Source organism: Heloderma suspectum, chromosome 1 (genome assembly GCF_057233095.1).
Source record: "Heloderma suspectum isolate Gila_16-S chromosome 1, 16-S_ref, whole genome shotgun sequence".
Taxonomy (NCBI): domain Eukaryota; kingdom Metazoa; phylum Chordata; class Lepidosauria; order Squamata; family Helodermatidae; genus Heloderma; species Heloderma suspectum.
In genome coordinates this window covers 138,221,031-138,239,875 of record NC_139458.1, presented here as the reverse complement: position 1 = coordinate 138,239,875, position 18,845 = coordinate 138,221,031, and the positions used below count along the sequence as shown (strand labels likewise).

Sequence of the window (18,845 nt, the reverse complement as noted above, 5' to 3'; positions counted from 1 at the left end):
TGGCCTCTCCCGTTGTGATGTGCTAAGCCAAATGCAGTCCACCAGCCACAAAATTGAGGCCTGCCAGGTGTTCACCAATCCCAGTTTTGGCAGTCCCAAGGCAAGCAGTAAATCCAGGGCTTTTATTGAGGTACTGATTTGCTACATTTGGCTTAATAGGGTTGCTTCTATGCTGGCCTTTTTCTCTGGCATTGCCATTCTTTGTGCACTAGCTATTTCAGAGAATTGAGATGACATCATTGCATTCCGGTGTTCATTGTGTTGTCCTTCTGGGTTTTCCCCCAGACCTGATTTGTGACCATTTCTTTGCTATTAAAATAGTTGCAGTGCCAGCCTGTCCAGTGTGGACAGGCAATGTGCTATTAAAACTTTTAAGGGTTCCTGCACTTGATTGCAGGTTAACCAACTTCTCTTGCCTTTGGGGTGGTGTGCATGTTTGAGAAACAGGGTCATGTCACTATAAAAGAAAGAAAAGAGAAGAAATAAGGGAGAGGGGAATAATGAAAGGAAACCAACAATATCACACACAGAACAGGGAACAGATGCTGACTAATTAAGGGGTGATTCATCACTAATCCCATAGCTAAATGGGAAGTAATAGGAAGCTTTTAATTAATGTTGCTGGGGATCTTTGCAGAATGGGATTTACTTGTTAGTGAAGAGTATAGATGGATCTTTGCCATGCTGGTTAATATAGCATTGTATGACATGCTTTTGTGAAATCCCCATGTTAATTCTTTCATCTCATTGTGGAAAAGCAGTGCCTCAGCAGCTCTACAAGGCGCTAGTGTGGAAACAACTTGGTCACAACTGTTGCAGGCCTGTGCTAGCATCTGTTCCCACATAGCTCTGGTGTAGCCCCTGGCTTCTGCCTTGTGAATTTCCCAAGAGAAGAGAGAGTTCAGGCTTCAAGTGAGCTGACATTTATGCATTCAATCCAACCTTCTCTTTCAGATTACGGCATTTTCTTTTATGCCAATCTGTGTGGGATCTCTCCGGATGAAGAGGTGGCAGTGTCTGGTGTCCGGCACAAGGCTGTGATGGAAATCAATGAGGAAGGAGTCGAGGCAGCTGCCACCACAGGGGTCTCATTGGCACGCACAGCCACTTTCTTTGAAGTGCAGCAGCCTTTCATATTTTCCGTTTTGAGGGATGGCAGAAGCATGATCTTTATGGGGCGCATCAACAATCCACAGTCATAGTAACTTTCTCCTCCTTACTCCTGTCAGCTTCCATCAGTAGGGTGATTCACCTAGGCTCACCTGCACTGTTTATGCCTGAAGCATAGTACAGGTGTAGTGCATGCAATGTGTTTCTTCCTTTTCTTTTTTTAATCCAATGACATTATTATTTTATCCTCTCATTTCCACCTCTCTCTCTTTTTACGCTGGGTTCCCCTTGCTTTCCCATTTTCCTGTGGTTTATTTCTCCTTTTGCATGTCTTAGCCTAAGAGAAATCCACTTGTTCTCATTTACACCATGTATGAAGTAGGCTGAAAAACAGGGTCTCATCTGGCCAGGGCTCCTCCTCCTTTTCCCACGTAACCGCTATAACAATCCGTACAACCTCCTCCATTTCCTTCTGCCTTCATAAGAAATAAAGTGTGACTATATTGACTCTTTGGACTGTTATTGTCATGTCTGAGGCAGTGGTCTGGTGGAGGAAATTTTCGATAAGAGAGATTTGACAATAACCATTGCCCTGTTACTATTTTTAATCAGAAATCTAAGCCTAGTTCTCAAACACAGTAGATGAGGGGGTGGATAAAGTTATCAATAATGATGGGTATTGATTATATACCCAAATGATTATATACCCATCATTAACTAATAATGATGGGTATATAATACCTCCAGTAGTATTAGAGGCAGTATGCCTCTTTATACCAGTTGCTGGGGAACATAAGCAGGAGAGGAATATTGCCTTCATGTCCTCCTTACCGGTTTCCCATTGGGGCATCTTGTTGGCCGCTGTGGGAACAGAATGCTGGACCAGATAGACCTTTTGGTCTAATCCAGCACGGCTCTTCTTATGTTCTTAGGAGGTGGAAAACCTGTGTCTGGGTTGTACTGCTTTAGACTCCCGGTGGGGGCTTGTGCCACTGAATGATTCTGTGAACAAAAAACAACAACTCCCTCCATTTCCACGGGCATTTGGGACTTTGCTAGTAGCGGGCAGACTGGTGCATCATCAAGCTGCCTGCTGTTTTTAAGCAGTCAGCAATCCTGACCGCTTAGCCGTTATCATAGATTTTCTGTAACTTTGATAGTATTTTCTTTTTTAACTTGTCTTTCCAGGTTGTCGAGTAGGTTGTTAATATATTATTATCTTAATCCTAAAGATTAGAATTTTTATTTAATTTTGATTTTTACCATTGGACTGACCTACCAACGATGCTGATACTCCCTAGGTTGGTGGACCCGAGGAGATAATCAAACAGTTCTATTGTGTCCAGGTATCTTTCTCCAGATCAGCAGGGCCCCAAACCTCATCAGTTCATCATTTTGTGATCCTGCTAAGACAACACCAACACAAGGCACTAGCTATTACTTCTTCATATATTTTCCTTTGGGGGTGGTGTATGAAATTAACATAGCACAGCCAGGGACCTGAATAAAAGGAGCTCACACCATTTTCTAGTGGGAAGAGGAATGCGACACCCTATGAGCCACTCCCTCCTGTTTCCTGGCTTAACCTGAGAAAGCTTCAAACCCCCATGTAATAAGGAACTATCAAACTAGGGAACTTGATGGTGAAGTCACTAAGGGAGGAGAGCCACCTGAGAAGTAGATTATGGAATTATCTGAGAGCAACTGACTAGGCTAGAGATGGACATACTGGACACACCTGCAGTCGACAAGGTATAAAGACCAAGTCTTGGGAAATATCTACACCTTTAGAAATATACTGCAGTCAGAGACATAGAAAAGAGTTTGGTTTTATTTAAAAAGGTTTCATACTCCAGCGTAACAAAGCAGAGTTGCTGGAGATTGCAGTGAGTAAACAAACATGTAGGCAAAATAGATACTATTTATTATTAATATTATTATTAGCCATATATAAATAGGATAACCAGATAGTAGAAATCAAGGGGACCTCACCTGGTGAGCTGGGCTCCATCTCTAAGGTGCACTTGGTATGAATGCATTGCACTAAAGCACTTGCTTCATTCTGGAGCCAGCTACCCCTCTGCAGACACACACGCACACACACACAGAATGTGAACACACATCCCTTATATCATTTGCCTCTCACACACAGATATATATATTTTAGTCTGGGACCAAATCTGGTATACAGAGTTCCTGTGCTCAGAACACCTATATACATATAGATACTACATACACACTGCAATAATTTTACTGCATACATGCATCCCATCTTTTAAACAAAGACCAATCATACATTGGAGTCAACCATTATGTACATACTCAGAAACCACAGTGCCCTCTATAGTAAGGAATATGTGCACATAAAAATTCAGTGGCAAGATGGTTTGAGCTGTTCCAAATATTTAAGCAGCTCCTGGGTTAAGTGGGGTACTTTGGTGATCTCATCCCATCTGGAATCATTGTAGGACCAGAAAGCTGTACATGAGGCTGGGGGCTGTCGCTAGAGAAAAGCAAAGAAATGAAGAGTCAAATATCCAAACTCAAACATACGACCTGAGCAAGTTTTGTGCATGACACAAGCAAATGAAGTGGGAAAATAAATTATTTCTGCTTCTTCCCTTGTGAACTGTTTCTTTTTAATCTGAATGTTCAAAAATGCCATTATGCGAGATTGTAAGATTTCCCAACTTAAGGAATCAACTACGGACTTTCCCCCCTTTTCAAGATTATTGTAATTAATGAAACATTACAGTGCAGAAGCTGGGAGCGAAGGTGGGGGGAGGAAGAGTCCATTGAAGTATTTGATGGGGGGGTGTCTAACTTTGAATATTTTGTGTGCCAGAAGGAAATTCCCCTGGCATGAGGAAGTTGTAAAGTAGCTATCGCCAGCCGCTGTTTACATAGTTATCCTGGGGTACCAATTCCTACATTCACTTCAAGCTCTCTTATATGTTCAAGACATTATTGTGAATTGTAACGAAGTCAACAACTCATGGCAAGACGACAACAACAATTCCCTTTTGCTATGTGCTTTTAACACTATGTGAGCAACCTTTATTCTACTGAGGGATACTTTCTCTCACAGGTAATCTGTTGGCTAGTGGTTCAGGCCAAAGTCCGAGGTGAGCAAAGCCAGCACAAAAGTAGGCGGGTCACCCCTTTTCTCTTTCTGTCACCTCACTTTCTCCCTATTTCTGCCACCCCCTTTTCGCTTTCTCTCCCTTTTCCTTCCTCCCCAGCAGACTGCCAAGAACAGGACAGATCACTCTTGCCAGAGGTCTGAATCGATTGCCTGCAATGGGCTTTGGACATCTGGCTTAGGGAAACATGAAATTAAGCCAAGCATCACATGCAGTCCTAGAGTCACAGGTTGCCCACCCTGTATTAGCACTTGACATACATTATCTCAATAATCTGTACAGCAAACATGTAACACGCATCACTGTCATTATAGTCATGTTGCACATGAGCTGAGGGAGAGCAGGTTGCCTTAGAGCACCCAACATGATCATGACTCAATTGAGATTTGAATGAGCAGCTTCTAGTTTATAGCTTGTGCTTGTAGCTACTCTGCTGTCTAAAGGTATGTACAGATGTACCTAAAGATAGGAGTTATGTTGTTTTTAATCCAAGCAATTGCTCAGAAAAGTACTGCTCCTTCTCTACACAGAAATATATCCTAGTGTGTTCATGGAGGCTTGCAGAGAATTGTGCTCTCTATAAAAGTAACTAATTTTATCTAAAACATAAATCTAAGGAGTCCGGTTGTGTGTGTTTTAATTATCTACCCACCAAAAACACTACTAGGCAACTTTGAAAACTGAAGAAAAATACTAATGAGGGTCAAATATTTGCTGACAAGAATTTATTTAACAAAGAGAGAAGGATGCACCCTCTTTCTTAGGTGTGCTTCTGAAAAAAGGATATTGTAGAGATGGAAAAAAAAGTGCAGAAAAGAGCAACTAAAATGATCAGTGGTCTGGAGCAACTTCTCTATGAGGAAAAGTTAAAGTGTCTGGAGCTGTGTAGCTTGGAGAAAAGATGAGTGAGAGAAGACATGACAGAGGTGTACAAAATTATGCATGGTGTGAAGAAAGTGGATAGAGATACATTTTTCCCTCATAAGATTAAAATACACTGACGGTGATTGCTGGGAGATTAGGAGAGATAAAAGGAAGTATTTCTTCATACAGTGCATAGTTAAAATATGGGATTTACTTCCACAAGATGTACTGATGGCCACCAACTTGGATGACTTTAAAAGGGAATTAGACATATTTATGGAGGATAAGGCTATCAATGGTTACTAGTCCTGATGGCTACACGCTGCCTCCAGTATCAGAGGGAGTACGCCTATGGGCAGCAGTTGCTGGGGAACATGAACAGGAAGGTGCCGTTTGACTCATGTCCTGCTTGTGGGTTTCTCATGGTTGGCCACTGTGTAAACAGAATGCTGGACTAGATGGACTTTTGTTCTGATCCATCATGGCTCTTCTTATGTTCTTAAGCAATAGGAAGAAGTCAGATAACTACACAATTTAAAGTATGTTTCTAAACACAAAACAAAATATAGGAGGGGGATGGAGCCCAATAAATCAGTTATCCAGCACTGGGAATAGGTCTCTCATCACAGGCCTGTCTGCTGCTGCACAGCCCTGGGCTGGAATGCAGCTGTAGGCCTCAGCCTGTCACTCTTTGGCTTCAAAGCTACTGCTAGATGAATGCTATGTGAGGGTATCTGGTTGACGTTCACTCCACTGTCTAGTTGGTGCTTGTTATTCACCCACTTTGCCTGTGGTCTCCCCAGTCCCTTTCTTTTCTCAAATTTTCTCCTTCAGAATTGCCTCACAAAAAACTCCTTCTCAGAATCTCCTATTGCAGCTCATCAGGGCCAAAAAAGGTTGCGCCCCAGGCATCCTGGAGGAAGCTACATGACAAGGTTACATAAAATAAATGTGTATTCATCAATTCATCTACATGTATGTGTGTTTATTCAACCCAGGTATAGCTATATGCTTGATCTTTACCCTGAATTAAATAGAATCGTAATACCTGGGTACAAATCCAAGATGAACGCATGTAAACAGATTCTCACAAGCATCTGAACGATTGTATCTACAGTGTGAACACTTGCTCAGTGGAGTGACCACCACTTTTCTGGCAAATATCCGGTGCCATTAATAGCTATGTGTCAGGCAGAAACTCAACAAACGATGCTTTCCCTATTACGGTGTATTCATGTTGGAGAACACTAAGCCAAAAAGTTCCACAAAGAAGCAATAAACCATGCATGACCCATGATTACCAGCATCTGTGTGTGGCAGAAACACCCTGGAAGTTGTTGTTTAACTAGGTTGGGGTTGTTATCCCAGAAGAACAACACTGAGGTAATAACTGCTGGACTGTGATTTATTGCAGAAGCAAGCTCTGAATGAATAGTTCTTTTACCTTCATTTTCTTGATAGTGTTTTCCAGCTGGTGGAGGAACTTCCAGCATAATTCAAAGCTATTTTGCAATGTGTTGAACTCTCTGATGACACCTTCAAAATGCTTAAAGCACATGTTGTACTGGCACAGTCTTCTGTCAATGGTGTGCTGTAATGCAAGAAAGAAAAGGCACCAAAAAGGTGCGTTTACTGATAGCCTGAGTAGTTTATTTAAACCCTTTTACCCTGTGAAATTTGTAAAGAGGATCGGATCACATTTCCAAAAACATTACTTGCAGTGTGAGTGGTTGGTTAGGACTATCAGATTGAGGACAGGACTTAGCTACTGTGCTGTCAACAGAGGTGCAAAAGGGAGATGCATCTTCTGCCACCCTAACAAGACATGCTACTACAACAAGGCAGGCAGGCAAAGACAAGCATCAAGGTCAGCTCCACTTGAACCATCCAACTGACACCAACTACCCTGTGGGAAGGAACATCAGGTGCCTATCTCCTGCTCCAGTGGGCCTGGTTACTTTTGTTTAGTTTGGTGGAGGACTTGAGTGTGTAGCTGCTGTATTTTATAAACGTTGTAAGCCACTTTGGGGGATCTAAAAAAAAAGCGGGAACTGCTATTTAATTTACTAAATACATAAATACATTCATCTTCTCTCTTCTATGAAAATACTAAATGTCTCAGTCCTGCCCCATATTGAACCTGGCATCTCTAGAACTTGTCCTGATGCCATTTCCCATTTGAACTTGCCATATCCAAATGCAGACACATAACCCAACAGCATACAGATACATCGTCATCATCATATTTATTTATTTACATCCCGCCCTTTTCCCAATACTGGGACTCATAAACAGAGATCTTTCCAAATCAGCAGCAGGAGCAACTCTGCTCTTCCATTTTTTAATCTTGGCAACTAACCGTCTTTCTGGCTGCTGTGTTAACAGAACCCATTGCTCTTAAGAGCCCTTTACATCTAGCAGTAAAGTCAGGGAATAACTTGCCCCTGCTGGGTGGGGAGACATTCAGTAGAGCAAGGGAGTTAGAAGGTAAATTGGGATCTACTGGTAGATCTCTGGGTGATTTGCAGATCAGCAAGGATTTCTGACTCCCCATTGTTAACAGCAGCAACAAAATGAATTTTCACTATCTGCATTCAGCTGCTGAAATGAAGAAGGCTTGGGGTAACCAGGAGTGCACTTTTGTATGAAAGAACAGTGACCTCAGTTCAGTTCTGGTACTGAAACAAATTTCTAGGTTCAGAATGAGTTCAGACAGAGGCCTCCGGTTCTTCAATTCTAAGTGTATGTCTTTTGCACCTGGCTCTGCTTGGTAGAACCTGAGGTTGGTGTGTGTGTGTGTGTGTGTGTGTGTGTGTGTAGAGAGAGAGAGACGGGACCTCTACACCTCAAGTTTATTGCACATTCATGGTTGCTCATTCACTGAATTGTGCGGGTCCTTTACACGATGTTGTCGTTGTCCAGTCATTATTCCACTATTTCCTCCCACCTATCCCATGTTTTCCTCAAATGGAAAAAATGGGGTATTTTTTCCAGCCCACGAAACAGGAGCGCCATGACCTCCACGTCAAATTCTCCCATAGCGGAATCCCATAGCGGAAGAAACTGCTCTGTCTGCCTGCTGTGGGCATTTGTTTTCGGTTGTTGGGGGTGCGGTCAGGATGAGGAAGACAGGCGCAAGGGCAAGAATCGCCTGCCGATTGCATCTCCTGCTTCTGCATTTCTCAATCGGAGGGAGAAGAGGGTAAAATGCCTCCCTGCAACGAAGGGAGACACATCTGATCCCCCACCCCACCAAGCTCAGAAGCAACATCCTCTGTTGATTCAGAGCACCCTTTTAAGTTCAATGGGGCTTACTCAAAAGTTGCAGACATACAGGGTGATCTTATGTCTACTCAGAAGTAAGTCCCACTGAGTTCAATGCAGCTTACTCCCAAGTAAGTAAGTGCCCAAGATTGGGGCCACAAGAAGGAAGGCACTCTCTCAGTTCAAACCACATAAAGAAGCCTTTCCTTATCCCACAAAGAAACCGAAAGCGGGGGGGGGGGGGGGGGAGGTGTGTGTAAAGGCAATCAGTTGTGATCCTGCATTTAAAACAGAAGCAGAAAGCCCCATTTTAAATGCAGGATTTTAGGCTGGTGTAGAAGTGCACACAGAGACAGAGACAGAGAGAGAAATCTGCCCACCCCTCCAATAGATTTTGCTACCTATCTATTGGAGTGCTAGTTTAAAACAAGATCCAAGCTCTTTATCATTGCTTGAACTCCTGCTCTGCATGAAGAGGTATAGCCTCCAGCCGCTAGTTGCGCAAGCGTTACAGGGCTCATTGACACTTCACTTCATTTCAAAGCATTCTGTGGCGAATGGTGATGTTCCCCACAACCCATGTCTGGGGGCTGCAGATGACTGGCGCTCCACCAGATGGTTAATTTGAAAATCAACCAGAAATTTCACAAATAGGATTGGGAGCCTTGACAAGAGCTGGCTCAACAGCTTTTTTTCTCCATGCAAATTTCAAAAACATCATTCTCTTTTTTTCAGCCAGTTTTTAGACTTCCAGCATTTTAGAATGTCCTCCAGCCCACTGATACAAATGAGCGTTCATTCTCTTGGTTCTTGCTTTCCTAGAGTTAATTTTAACTTTGCTGCTGAGGCCTGTAACAGCAGTCCTGGACCCAGCCAACAGCAGCTTTCAGTCCACTGGGGCAGCTCCCCTTCTTGCCAAATCCCTCCTTACCAGGTCCATGCTCTGGTCACTGATGTCAGCATTGCTCAGGATACACACAGGTCCTCCGAATTCTCTGCCTCCAAAACCCTCATTCTGCAAATTCAAACAAATGGTCATAAAGCCTGGCTTCCAAAGCTGGCACTAACCAGTTTTAATTGAATTGTAGATCCTTATGGAGCCCAAACATGCACAAGAGGAAGGTGTCAGCAGGTCTGAGGGATCCCTGGGGTTTACAGAAGTTAAAAAAAAACTATAGGAAAAAAACACCCTGAAGGGAGAGACCTCCAATATAGGCCAGTGAAGACTGAGCATGCTCAGTGGCTATGGAATGCTGACAGTTGCACGCAGGGAGGAAGGGGGTGTTGCCGGTCCTACTTGCGTTTTTTCTCTTACGCATTTGAAACATAAACATTTCTCCTTTTATGGGTTTCTATGCTTCCTCAACATTTGGTAGATTTTATTACAACCAGGTTTCTCCTAAACTGAAACTGCTGGGGTTTGTTTGATGTTTGTTTGATGAACAAAGGGAAAACATCACTAACTTTGGCAGAGTGTTGGGAGCCAGTGTAATCCAGGGGGCAAAGTGGCCTAAAGCCAAGGTTCAAAATCAAATTTAGCTGTGAACTCAATAAGGGTCTTAAAGAAGTCACCATCTGTCAGCTGCAAGTGCAATTATGGTGGGAGGATTTTGCTTATTTTCAGGATCTGACACATCATCTTTAGTATGGTCAGGAAGAAATGTTCCCCCACATCAAATGGACTAGCGACCTTAGGTGGCAGAAGTGCCCTCCTTTGCAGTTTGTGGTTTGTGTTATTAACCTGAGCCATCTGGCACTACTTGTTCTGCAAGCAACTTGGTCTAGATCAGCCTTCCCCAATCAGGTTCCCTGCAGAAATTTTTGGCTACCACTCCTATCAGCCCAGCTAGCATGGCCAATTGTGAAGTATGATGTAACTTGTAATCCAAAACATCTGAGGGCACTGGGCTGAGGAAGGCTGGTCTAGATCATATAGATCGACTGAGTGTCTGTGTGTGTGTGTGGGGGGGATATTAATGAGCAGTTGTGACAGAGGATTGTACCTGATACTTTTTGGTATCATTCCAAGTCAATGAATTTTATGAGTGGAAAAATAATGACCTGTCACACAAGTTTGTGGTGGGAGGGATGAGGTACTAAACCTGGGATGGGCAACTCCCTCCCCCTGACCACCACCACCCCATGGGCCACACTCCTGCCATTGCCCTGTTGCTGAATTTTAGTGGTGCGGCAGCAAAAAAATGGTGATTCAGCAGCAAACCTCTATGGAGCCTCAAAAAGGACAAATTTAGTTTGAAAACAAATTTAGTGCTGATTTTTTTGCTGCCAGTGCAACAATGGCGGGGGCCATACAAAAGGACCAGGGAGAGTCTCATGCAACCTACAGGCTTCACCTTGCCCACCCCTGTACTAAATGGTAATAAAATACAGTGTACACTAAAAGGCTGTCAACCCACCCCTAAGCATGTTCATTTGGAAGTAAGTCCCATTGCAATTGGTGGATTTCCTTCCAAGTGAAACATAGTTAGGGTTGCTCCTACTCCTTCCACTGTTGATGCTCTATGTCTAATGAGCGTTGAATGTGAGAATAAGTGGAACTTTGTACCTTGGAAACCAGGAGTTATGGGATGCTGGACAAAGTAATTATGACACCTGTCTAGAAGCTGTGCACATCACGCAGGACACTGCCTTCTGTGCTGCAGCATGGGATGCCACAGCTCAAAGGAACACATGAGTGCATGGCCAGCCTTAAACCAACTAAATGCTGGACACAATTTAAGGTAGTGATTCACACACCCACTGAGCCAAAATAATTGGAGTTGTGCTAACTAATACCCTAGTCCTCAATGGCTGTGGTATGGCATCTGCTGACAATGCAAGAGTAATCTCTGTTCAGTGATTCATGGTTTATGACACTGAGCAGGCACAGAGTTTACTAAACCATTTATTTGCTGGCACAAGTCTGAAAACCTGTTATTGCTCTTCTGAATTCTAGTTTCGAATTCTGAGAAGAAAGAAAGAGTATAGAAAGGGGTTATCAGTTCTCCTACGTACCACTAAAGTCTTGTTAAATTCCTTCAGGCTCTTCTGCAGCCAACTGATAATTGAGTGGGTGTTGGGCAATTCTTCTGCACATGTGGGTCCAGGGTCAGTGGGGCGGCCCTGACATAAACTCCAGAGCACAGTCATCACTGACATCAGGGATGCAAATTTCTGTTGTCCTGAAATAAAATGAGGATTGTGTTATCCACAGATCTACACCTTGTGTCATATCAGCACCAAGTCAATGCTCTGACTTGGATTCCTGCATGGAGCAGGGGGTTGGATTCGATGGCCTTGTAGGCCCCTTCCAACCCTACCATTCTATGATTCTATGATTCTATATCATTACAATCCCATCATGGTGACGTTATATCCCTCTTGCACATTTATACCTCATAGGACACACAATGACATTTGTTGTGGTATATTGGATATTGGAATAAAAAGCAGCAAATAATACTACAAAAGTGGTATATCGAATGTGTAATGTGCCCCAACAGTTATCAGTGCGCTTCAATACCATTATAAAGCAGCAGTGTAGATCTAGCCCAGGTTACCGTTAAGACTAACTGTGCAGTGCAACACTATCAACACAGCCCATCATGGCTTATTTAAGCCACGGTGTATTGCAATGTGCGCTAGCACATGCCGGGTGACTTTTGAATATTCAAAAACTGAGAGGGAAGGCACTATGCACAAAAAACACCAAAAAGGAAAAAATCCCAAAGTGCCACTAAGTATGGACTGTAATAGTTATTTATTTGTTGTGCAGATCTCTAAAATATTCATGGACTATATAAACATTATTTTTTAGGCAGATCACTAAAATGCTTGATGCATTTCGAGACTATGTCTCTTCCTCAGGAGCTACTGATCTCTCAGATGAGCCTGTTTCTGCTTCTGTAGAAACTCATCTGTTAATAATTAATAAATAATAACAAATAAACAACTATTGCAGTCCATACTCAGTGGTGCTTTTGGATTTTTTTCCTTTTTGGTGTTTCTTGAATATTCAGGCCATCACCGCAGCTTGTTGTGTCATCTGAACCCAGGAGGGATGGGTTGTGCAAGGGTTAAACAACCTTCGGATAACCCTAAAACAAGCGATGACTTATGCGAGAGTTCTTTCATCCTTACACAACGCACCCCCGCTGGGTTTGGATGACACAACAAGCTGCAGTTGCAGCTTGAATATTCAAAATGGCCACATGCACATGCTGCACCTCACCATGGCTTAAATAACTTCTAAGGAAGATGCATAGGGCCAGTTCACACAATCAATCATCCCACCGTGGCTTAAATGTCTAGGGACACTGCCTAGGGACCATAGGATGATTCCTTCCATCTCCACAAAAAAGAGGCCGAAATGTACATAGTAGGAAATTATCATACTATGGAATGTTACAAATTACTAACTACAAACGATTGCACTAAACAAATATCCAGCAACATGTACTAACAATCGCATATGTGTGTAGGCATCTTTTCCCGGTGCTTTGGAGCAATTGAACCTCTTTAATTTGATTGCCATCTGGTGAAGTCCTGGAAATATACTTTTTTATTTTAGGCATATTTATGCTATACAATCTGCAGTTTCTCAGGAAGGAAAAGAGGAGGCACAAACTTTATCTAAGGACCAGGTTTTGGTTGTTGCTATTTTCCTGAGAAATCTATAGAGACTCAAAGATAATTTATTTTCAGATAAACTGGCAATTGATTCTCACAACTCTTGGTAGGCCACTTATTTTTACAGACTGAATGTAGCCTATAATGAGTTGAGAACACCATCAGGCTGGGTTTGCCATTAACAACGCTTCAAAAAGTGGCGTATGTAATGTAATGGCATGTCCAGCCACAGCTAAAATACACAGGAAAGCTGTTCAGATGATCTGAAGTAACTTAGATGACCCTCCTGTGTGACTAGAATTTTTTGAGTTGAAAACGTTGCTTTCGAACATCCTGTGGATGAGTGGTTTTCTGCATCGTCAGACATTGCAAAATACTTCTTCTGAGAACTGTTGTCACGAAAGCATAACGAAAAGCCTCTTGGGTGGATATCAGAACCCAGGCAGGGCAGTAATCAGAACAACATTCTGAGTAGTGAGACATCATCATTCAGGACAGGAACTATGAGCTAAAAATAATTTTTAAAAATCCTCCGCGGAGGGTGGATTGGATCCATACTTAATCAAGCTTAGAACAGACCTGTCGAAATCAATGAGGCAAGTTAATCCCATTGGTCTAATATACTTGGTTTTTATGCATATGTAATGCATATGTAATGGGGCCACGGTGGCTTAGTGGTTAGGACGCTGAACTGCAGACTGGAAGGTCGGCAGGTCAGCAGTTCGAGACCCGAGTGCCGCGTGACGGAGTGAGCTCCCGTCTTCAGTCCCAGCTTCTGCCAACCTAGCAGTTCGAAAGCAAGAAATTGCAAGTAGATAAATAGGTACCGCCTCGGCGGGAAAGGTAACAGCGTTCTGTGCACCTCGGTGTTCAGTCATGCCGGCCACATGACCACGGAAGCGTCTTTGGACAGCGCTGGCTCTTCGGCTTAGAAACGGGGATGAGCACCGCACCCTAGAGTCGGACACGACTGGTTGGGGACACCTTTACCTTTAATGCAGTAGGGCAGGGGCTTTACTAGGCACTTAAAAGATTTGGGTCCCAGACATATAAGACACAAATCGGCACAAAATTTGTATATATTGATTTATATCCACATATGCAAATATAGAAATAATTACCAGGATTTATTTAAATTTCACAGGAAGCAAACCCAGCCAATTCATTTCTTACCCAAATCATCTCAAATATAATAAATTATTCAATTAATTTATACCCTGCCTCAGATCATCCCAAACCAATGGAAAAAGATTTTTTTTCTAAGTTTAATTGCCATGCAGGGAGAGATTGGGGAGGAGAGGGGCAAAATGTGGGGAGGGGAGAGTTAACCCTTCCCTCCCCAGCTGCAATCCCCCTTGAAAATCGCCCTCTGCATGGCAATTAAGCTGAGGGGGAAAAAACTTCCATTGGCACCAATGGACATTCAGAACTCTGGAGAATAGATCCAGGGCCATGGGAAATACATTTGGGGCCAGGGCAACGCTCCTGCAATGGGGAGGAGAAAGTGGCTACACTTACCTCTATGAGGAGGAGGAGCGACTATATGATTATGGCCTGCACTTAATTAATATCAGCAATGCCTAAGAGGGACTAAGGGTGCAATCCTATGCATGTTTAGACAGAAGGAAGTCCTACAATTCCCAGCATTCCCCAGCCAGCCATGCAACCTCTATCTTGAGAGTGTGTCTAAGCTTTGCACTTTTTTCAGGGGAGGGGTGGTGGTGTTTCTCTCTTACCCCCTGTTTCTTGTACCATCTAGCCCAGGAATGGATAAACCTTTTGGCCCTGAGGGCCACATGTGATACTGGCTCAGAGCTTGGCTACCAGCAAGGAAAGAGTAATCTGTAGCAGGATTGCTGGGACAGGGAATGCAACAGCAAGGGGTGTCAAGGCACCTTTGGGGGCTGCAGTTAAAATCTTGAGGCCACAGGTTGTGCATCCCTGATCTAGCCTGAGCAAGAGTTCTGGAGAACCTGAAAGTCTGCACACTCTTTTTGTGGCATTTTGATTCATCGTAATAACGGTATTGCCTAAATGTGAATTTTGAATTCGTTACTGATGTAAGTGAGCAGAGTCAGTGACTTACCCAAGGAGCCAGAAGTCCATGGCCCTAATCCAGAGACAGCTGGTTGTGCATGAGTTCCCTTGAAACCAATACACCTTACAGTCCAATCCTATAATGTCTACTCAGAAGTAAGCCACACTGAGTTCAAGGGGGGTTACTTCCAGGTAAGTGGGTATAGGATTGCAACCTCCTGTCATGACTAATTCAAGTTCCATTGATTTCAATGGGATGTAAGCTTAGCCAACTTTCTCCGGATTGAGGTCCATGTGATCCACGTTATGCCTTGACATGAAGGTAATTTGGCTGACAGGGGCAACAGTGTACATAATAATCTCTGTATTTCACAACACTTAGCAAAGGAAGTAGTAAACAGAACAGGTTACAGTTTGTTTGTTTTCTGCCATTCCACCCCCCCCCCCATCCCAACTCACATAGCTTAATATTGGAGAGGGGAGAGAGATATTAGCTTTTTTTTCAGTTTTGGATAACCAGCCTACTGAAAACAGAATAACCTTTTCAGACACTGATATTATTCACTATCATCATCATCATCATCAGGGAACATCCAAACATCTCTCTCTTTTAAAAACTGTTTTGCATGAGAGTAGGATGTGTGTTTTGCATATGCCTGTGAGAGCAGAAATAAACATGTTGCCAGGCTGTAGTTATGGCTTACTTCTATTAGCTCATCTTTTTTTTCCAAGGCACCCCTTAACCACCTAACACCCTGCACCATCTCTCACATGAGTAACCAAAGAGATGGAATCCAGGTAGCAACAAGAAAGGGTGGGTCACACACATACCTGCTCTAGGAATTTGAGCCAGGCAGTGTGGCTATAAGATCAAATCTATTCTCTGGGCAGAGTGACAGAAACACCACTTCCTCTCCTGAGAAGTACCTGTCAAGAGACAGGTGTAGCTACTTTGCTTATTAATGCCCTGGAGCAGAGACAGTCTAGGGACTTCCCCATGGTATCAAGGAAGAAGGAACAGTAGAATTCCAGCCTCAGTTTGGAGGCGGAGCAGACAAGGCAGAATACCTTGGTGGGGTCATGGCTGCTGATGTCAAGTTCAGGGAGAGGCTGCCTAGCAGGAAATGCTGATGATAGTCCATCAAGTTTGCATGCTGAATTCTCTATGTCCTTCATCAATTGAACCCCTCCTCGTCCAGTACAAACTATATAAAATCTTACAACTCCCAGTATTCTAGTGCAGGAGGATAGAGAACACTCAGAACATCACCTTGCAAAATTGCAAATGAAAGAAATATAAAAACAGTAATATATATTGTGGGTGGAAGGACTAAAATGGCAAGAGCACCCTAAATTACTAATCAAGTTCCAATGCCCAACTTCCCAAGATCCACTCATACCTGTCCCAAACCCAAGCCCACAGCTCCTGCTAGTGCAAGGTGATAACTTTTTTTTGTTCCTGGCAGGGCTCCTGCACTTTTACATTTTCATGCTGGGTAGCATCACCTATTTAATTTCTATCTGTCAATCAGTTGCTAAAAGCTCAAAAGCTCTGCCAGGAAAAAAAAAAAAAGTGTCAATCTTATGCTACTATGCTCTTAAGCATGCACAGTCTTGTTGATATCCTAGAAGCCCTCTGACATTCCTTTACTCATTATCACTCGGGCAAAACATGATAAACACACTCACCCGTTGCTTCTAGGTGGATCAAGCATGCCCCAAAGATTCCAAGCAGCAGAAGAAGTGAGAGCAAAGGAGCAATGGAAGGATCCAGCAATGATGTATCTTCTCGGCCAGACTTCAAAAACACACACCCTCCAAACAGCTCAGCTTTCATTCAAGCACCCAAACAAGAATCCAGATGTTCAGTTCTGGTCATTGCTCCTTTGCTCTCACCGACGAGAGTTCAGTACTCAAAGAGTTGCTACTGAGTAATTGCTGAGCAATTTTCCTTGCTGACTCTTCTCCATGAAAAATTCAGAACTTGCATTACCCCCAAATCTTCTGCAGAATGGAAGCTTCGGTATTTGGTGTGCCCCTCCCCTCAAGATCGGTTAGTTCAAACCATTCCCTCCACCACCTGAACCCAGATACATTTCTCACCTAGTCAGCCCATCTCTCCACATTATCTGCTAGAGAAACATCAGTGCAACAGAATTCAGTGCCCTCCAGCAGCTTCTACTTACGCTGTCTCATCTTGCTCCAAGCTAGGTGCGTTTCCACTCCTTAATTGTTCCTCTACCTGCTGCCTTCCAGGGTCCTTATATCTCACCTGTTTGCTTGTGATCACACCCCTACTCTGACATCACTCTGGCTTCCCAAAAAAAGCAACATAACAGTTCTATGAATGGACAGGATGTGGGAAATGCAGTGCTGAAGAAAGCAGAATGAACTCATTGGACAGGGTGGGCAGGTCAGGGCAGAATAATCTGGGGAGGGTCCCCCATGAGATTGGTGATGACAGAGATGAAACGTTCTCTGAGGGATCGGAATGCACGTGTCAGTCTTCAGAACTAAAAGGGGCTTTCTAAACCAAGGAAATTGTTGGCATCAGGCAGGCAAAGATGGAGATCTGCTGCTGAGATACCTACATCCAGTTCTGATGATCACATCTTGAAAAGGATGTTGGGAAGCTGGAGCAGTTGTCCAGAAGGGCTACATGGAAATTATTTACAAAACATATAGTATGGTTTGGGCAAGAGGGTTAGGTAAGGAGAGAAAAAATATCCTAACTTCAAATATAAACAGATGGGAACTGAACTGATGGTACTGAACTAGAAAAGGTGTATTGGTGTCATGGTAGATGGCTCAATGAAAATGTCAAGTCTGTGTATGGTAGTACAGATTATTGGGAAAGTGAGTTAAAATAAAACTACCAATATCATAGTGCCTTCATAAATCCATGATGTGTGTGTGTGTGTGTGTGTGTGTGTGTGTCTGCGCATTTGGAATACTGTGTACATTTCTGGTTACCCCATATTTAAAAAAGGATGTTGCAGAGTTGGAAAAGGTTCATAAAAAGGCAACCAAAATGACCAAGATATTGGAGCACGTTTTCTATCAGGAAGGCTGAAATATTGGAGGCTCTTTGGCTTAGAAAGAAGTTGATTAAGGGGAAACATTACGGAATTTTATAAAATTATGCATGGAATGAAGGAAGTGGAGAGATATTCCCCCCCCCCTCCGTTTCCCATAACGCTAGAACTCAGGGTAACTCAATGAAGTTGATTCAGGACCAAAGAAAGTACTTTTTCACAGAATGTGTAATCATGTTCTAGTTGGAGGGGGGTGACTGGTTGGGTCCAAGGGGTGATTAATGCCTCATTAATAGTGTAATCCTATGCACATCTACTTGGAAGTAAGTGACATTCAGATCAATGGGACTTACTCCCAGGTAAGTGTATATAAGATTGTAGCCTTAGAAAGGGAGTGGTCTGGCTTTTAGTTACTCCTTTAGAAAACCCCATCCTGGTCCCAGAGGAGTGTTCAAAGTACTGACCCGTAGTTGCTAGTGGATCATGTGCTCAAGCAGATGATGGCTGGACAACTGGTCACCCTGATGAATGATCTATGCTGAGAGGACAGAAGGGAGTGTGACTTTGGCAATTGTCCTGGACCTCTTGGTGGTCTTCGATGCCATTGCTCATGGGATCCTTCTGGACCCAGCTAGCCAGGATGGGAACTGGTGGAACCATGCCTTGTTGGTATATTCCTACCTGGCAGACTGCTTCCAGGAGGAGGAGCTGGGAGCAGAGACTGTTACTCTGAACCATGGACCGCTATGGGATTCTGGAGTGT

General features: G+C 43.3%; 2 protein-coding genes across 7 annotated transcripts in view; one reads left to right on the top strand and one right to left on the bottom strand.

The window, feature by feature from the left end:
- The window catches only part of SERPING1 (serpin family G member 1), a 38,810-nt gene extending 35,882 nt beyond the window's left edge, over positions 1-2,928 (top strand). For all 5 annotated transcript variants that reach the window (XM_084860131.1, XM_084860106.1, XM_084860121.1 and 2 more), the window contains one exon: positions 955-2,928. In XM_084860131.1, coding sequence (XP_084716257.1) covers positions 955-1,202 — 248 coding nt within the window. In that variant the 3' untranslated portion in view covers positions 1,203-2,928. The remainder of the gene's footprint in view (positions 1-954) is intronic.
- LOC146358035 (uncharacterized) lies at positions 2,922-17,287 on the bottom strand. 2 transcript variants are annotated; one of them, XM_084860152.1, is made up of 5 exons: positions 17,234-17,287; positions 11,397-11,563; positions 9,313-9,396; positions 6,562-6,708; positions 2,922-3,613 (listed from the first exon to the last, which is right to left on the bottom strand). In XM_084860152.1, exons 1-5 carry the CDS (start codon positions 17,241-17,243, stop codon positions 3,482-3,484), a joined length of 540 nt encoding a protein of 179 aa, XP_084716278.1. In that variant the 5' UTR covers positions 17,244-17,287; the 3' UTR covers positions 2,922-3,481. The 2 variants fall into 2 exon arrangements, with proteins under 2 accessions (XP_084716278.1, XP_084716270.1); XM_084860144.1 differs by lacking the exon at positions 17,234-17,287 and adding an exon at positions 16,737-16,920.
- Between the last annotated feature and the right edge of the window lie 1,558 nt (positions 17,288-18,845).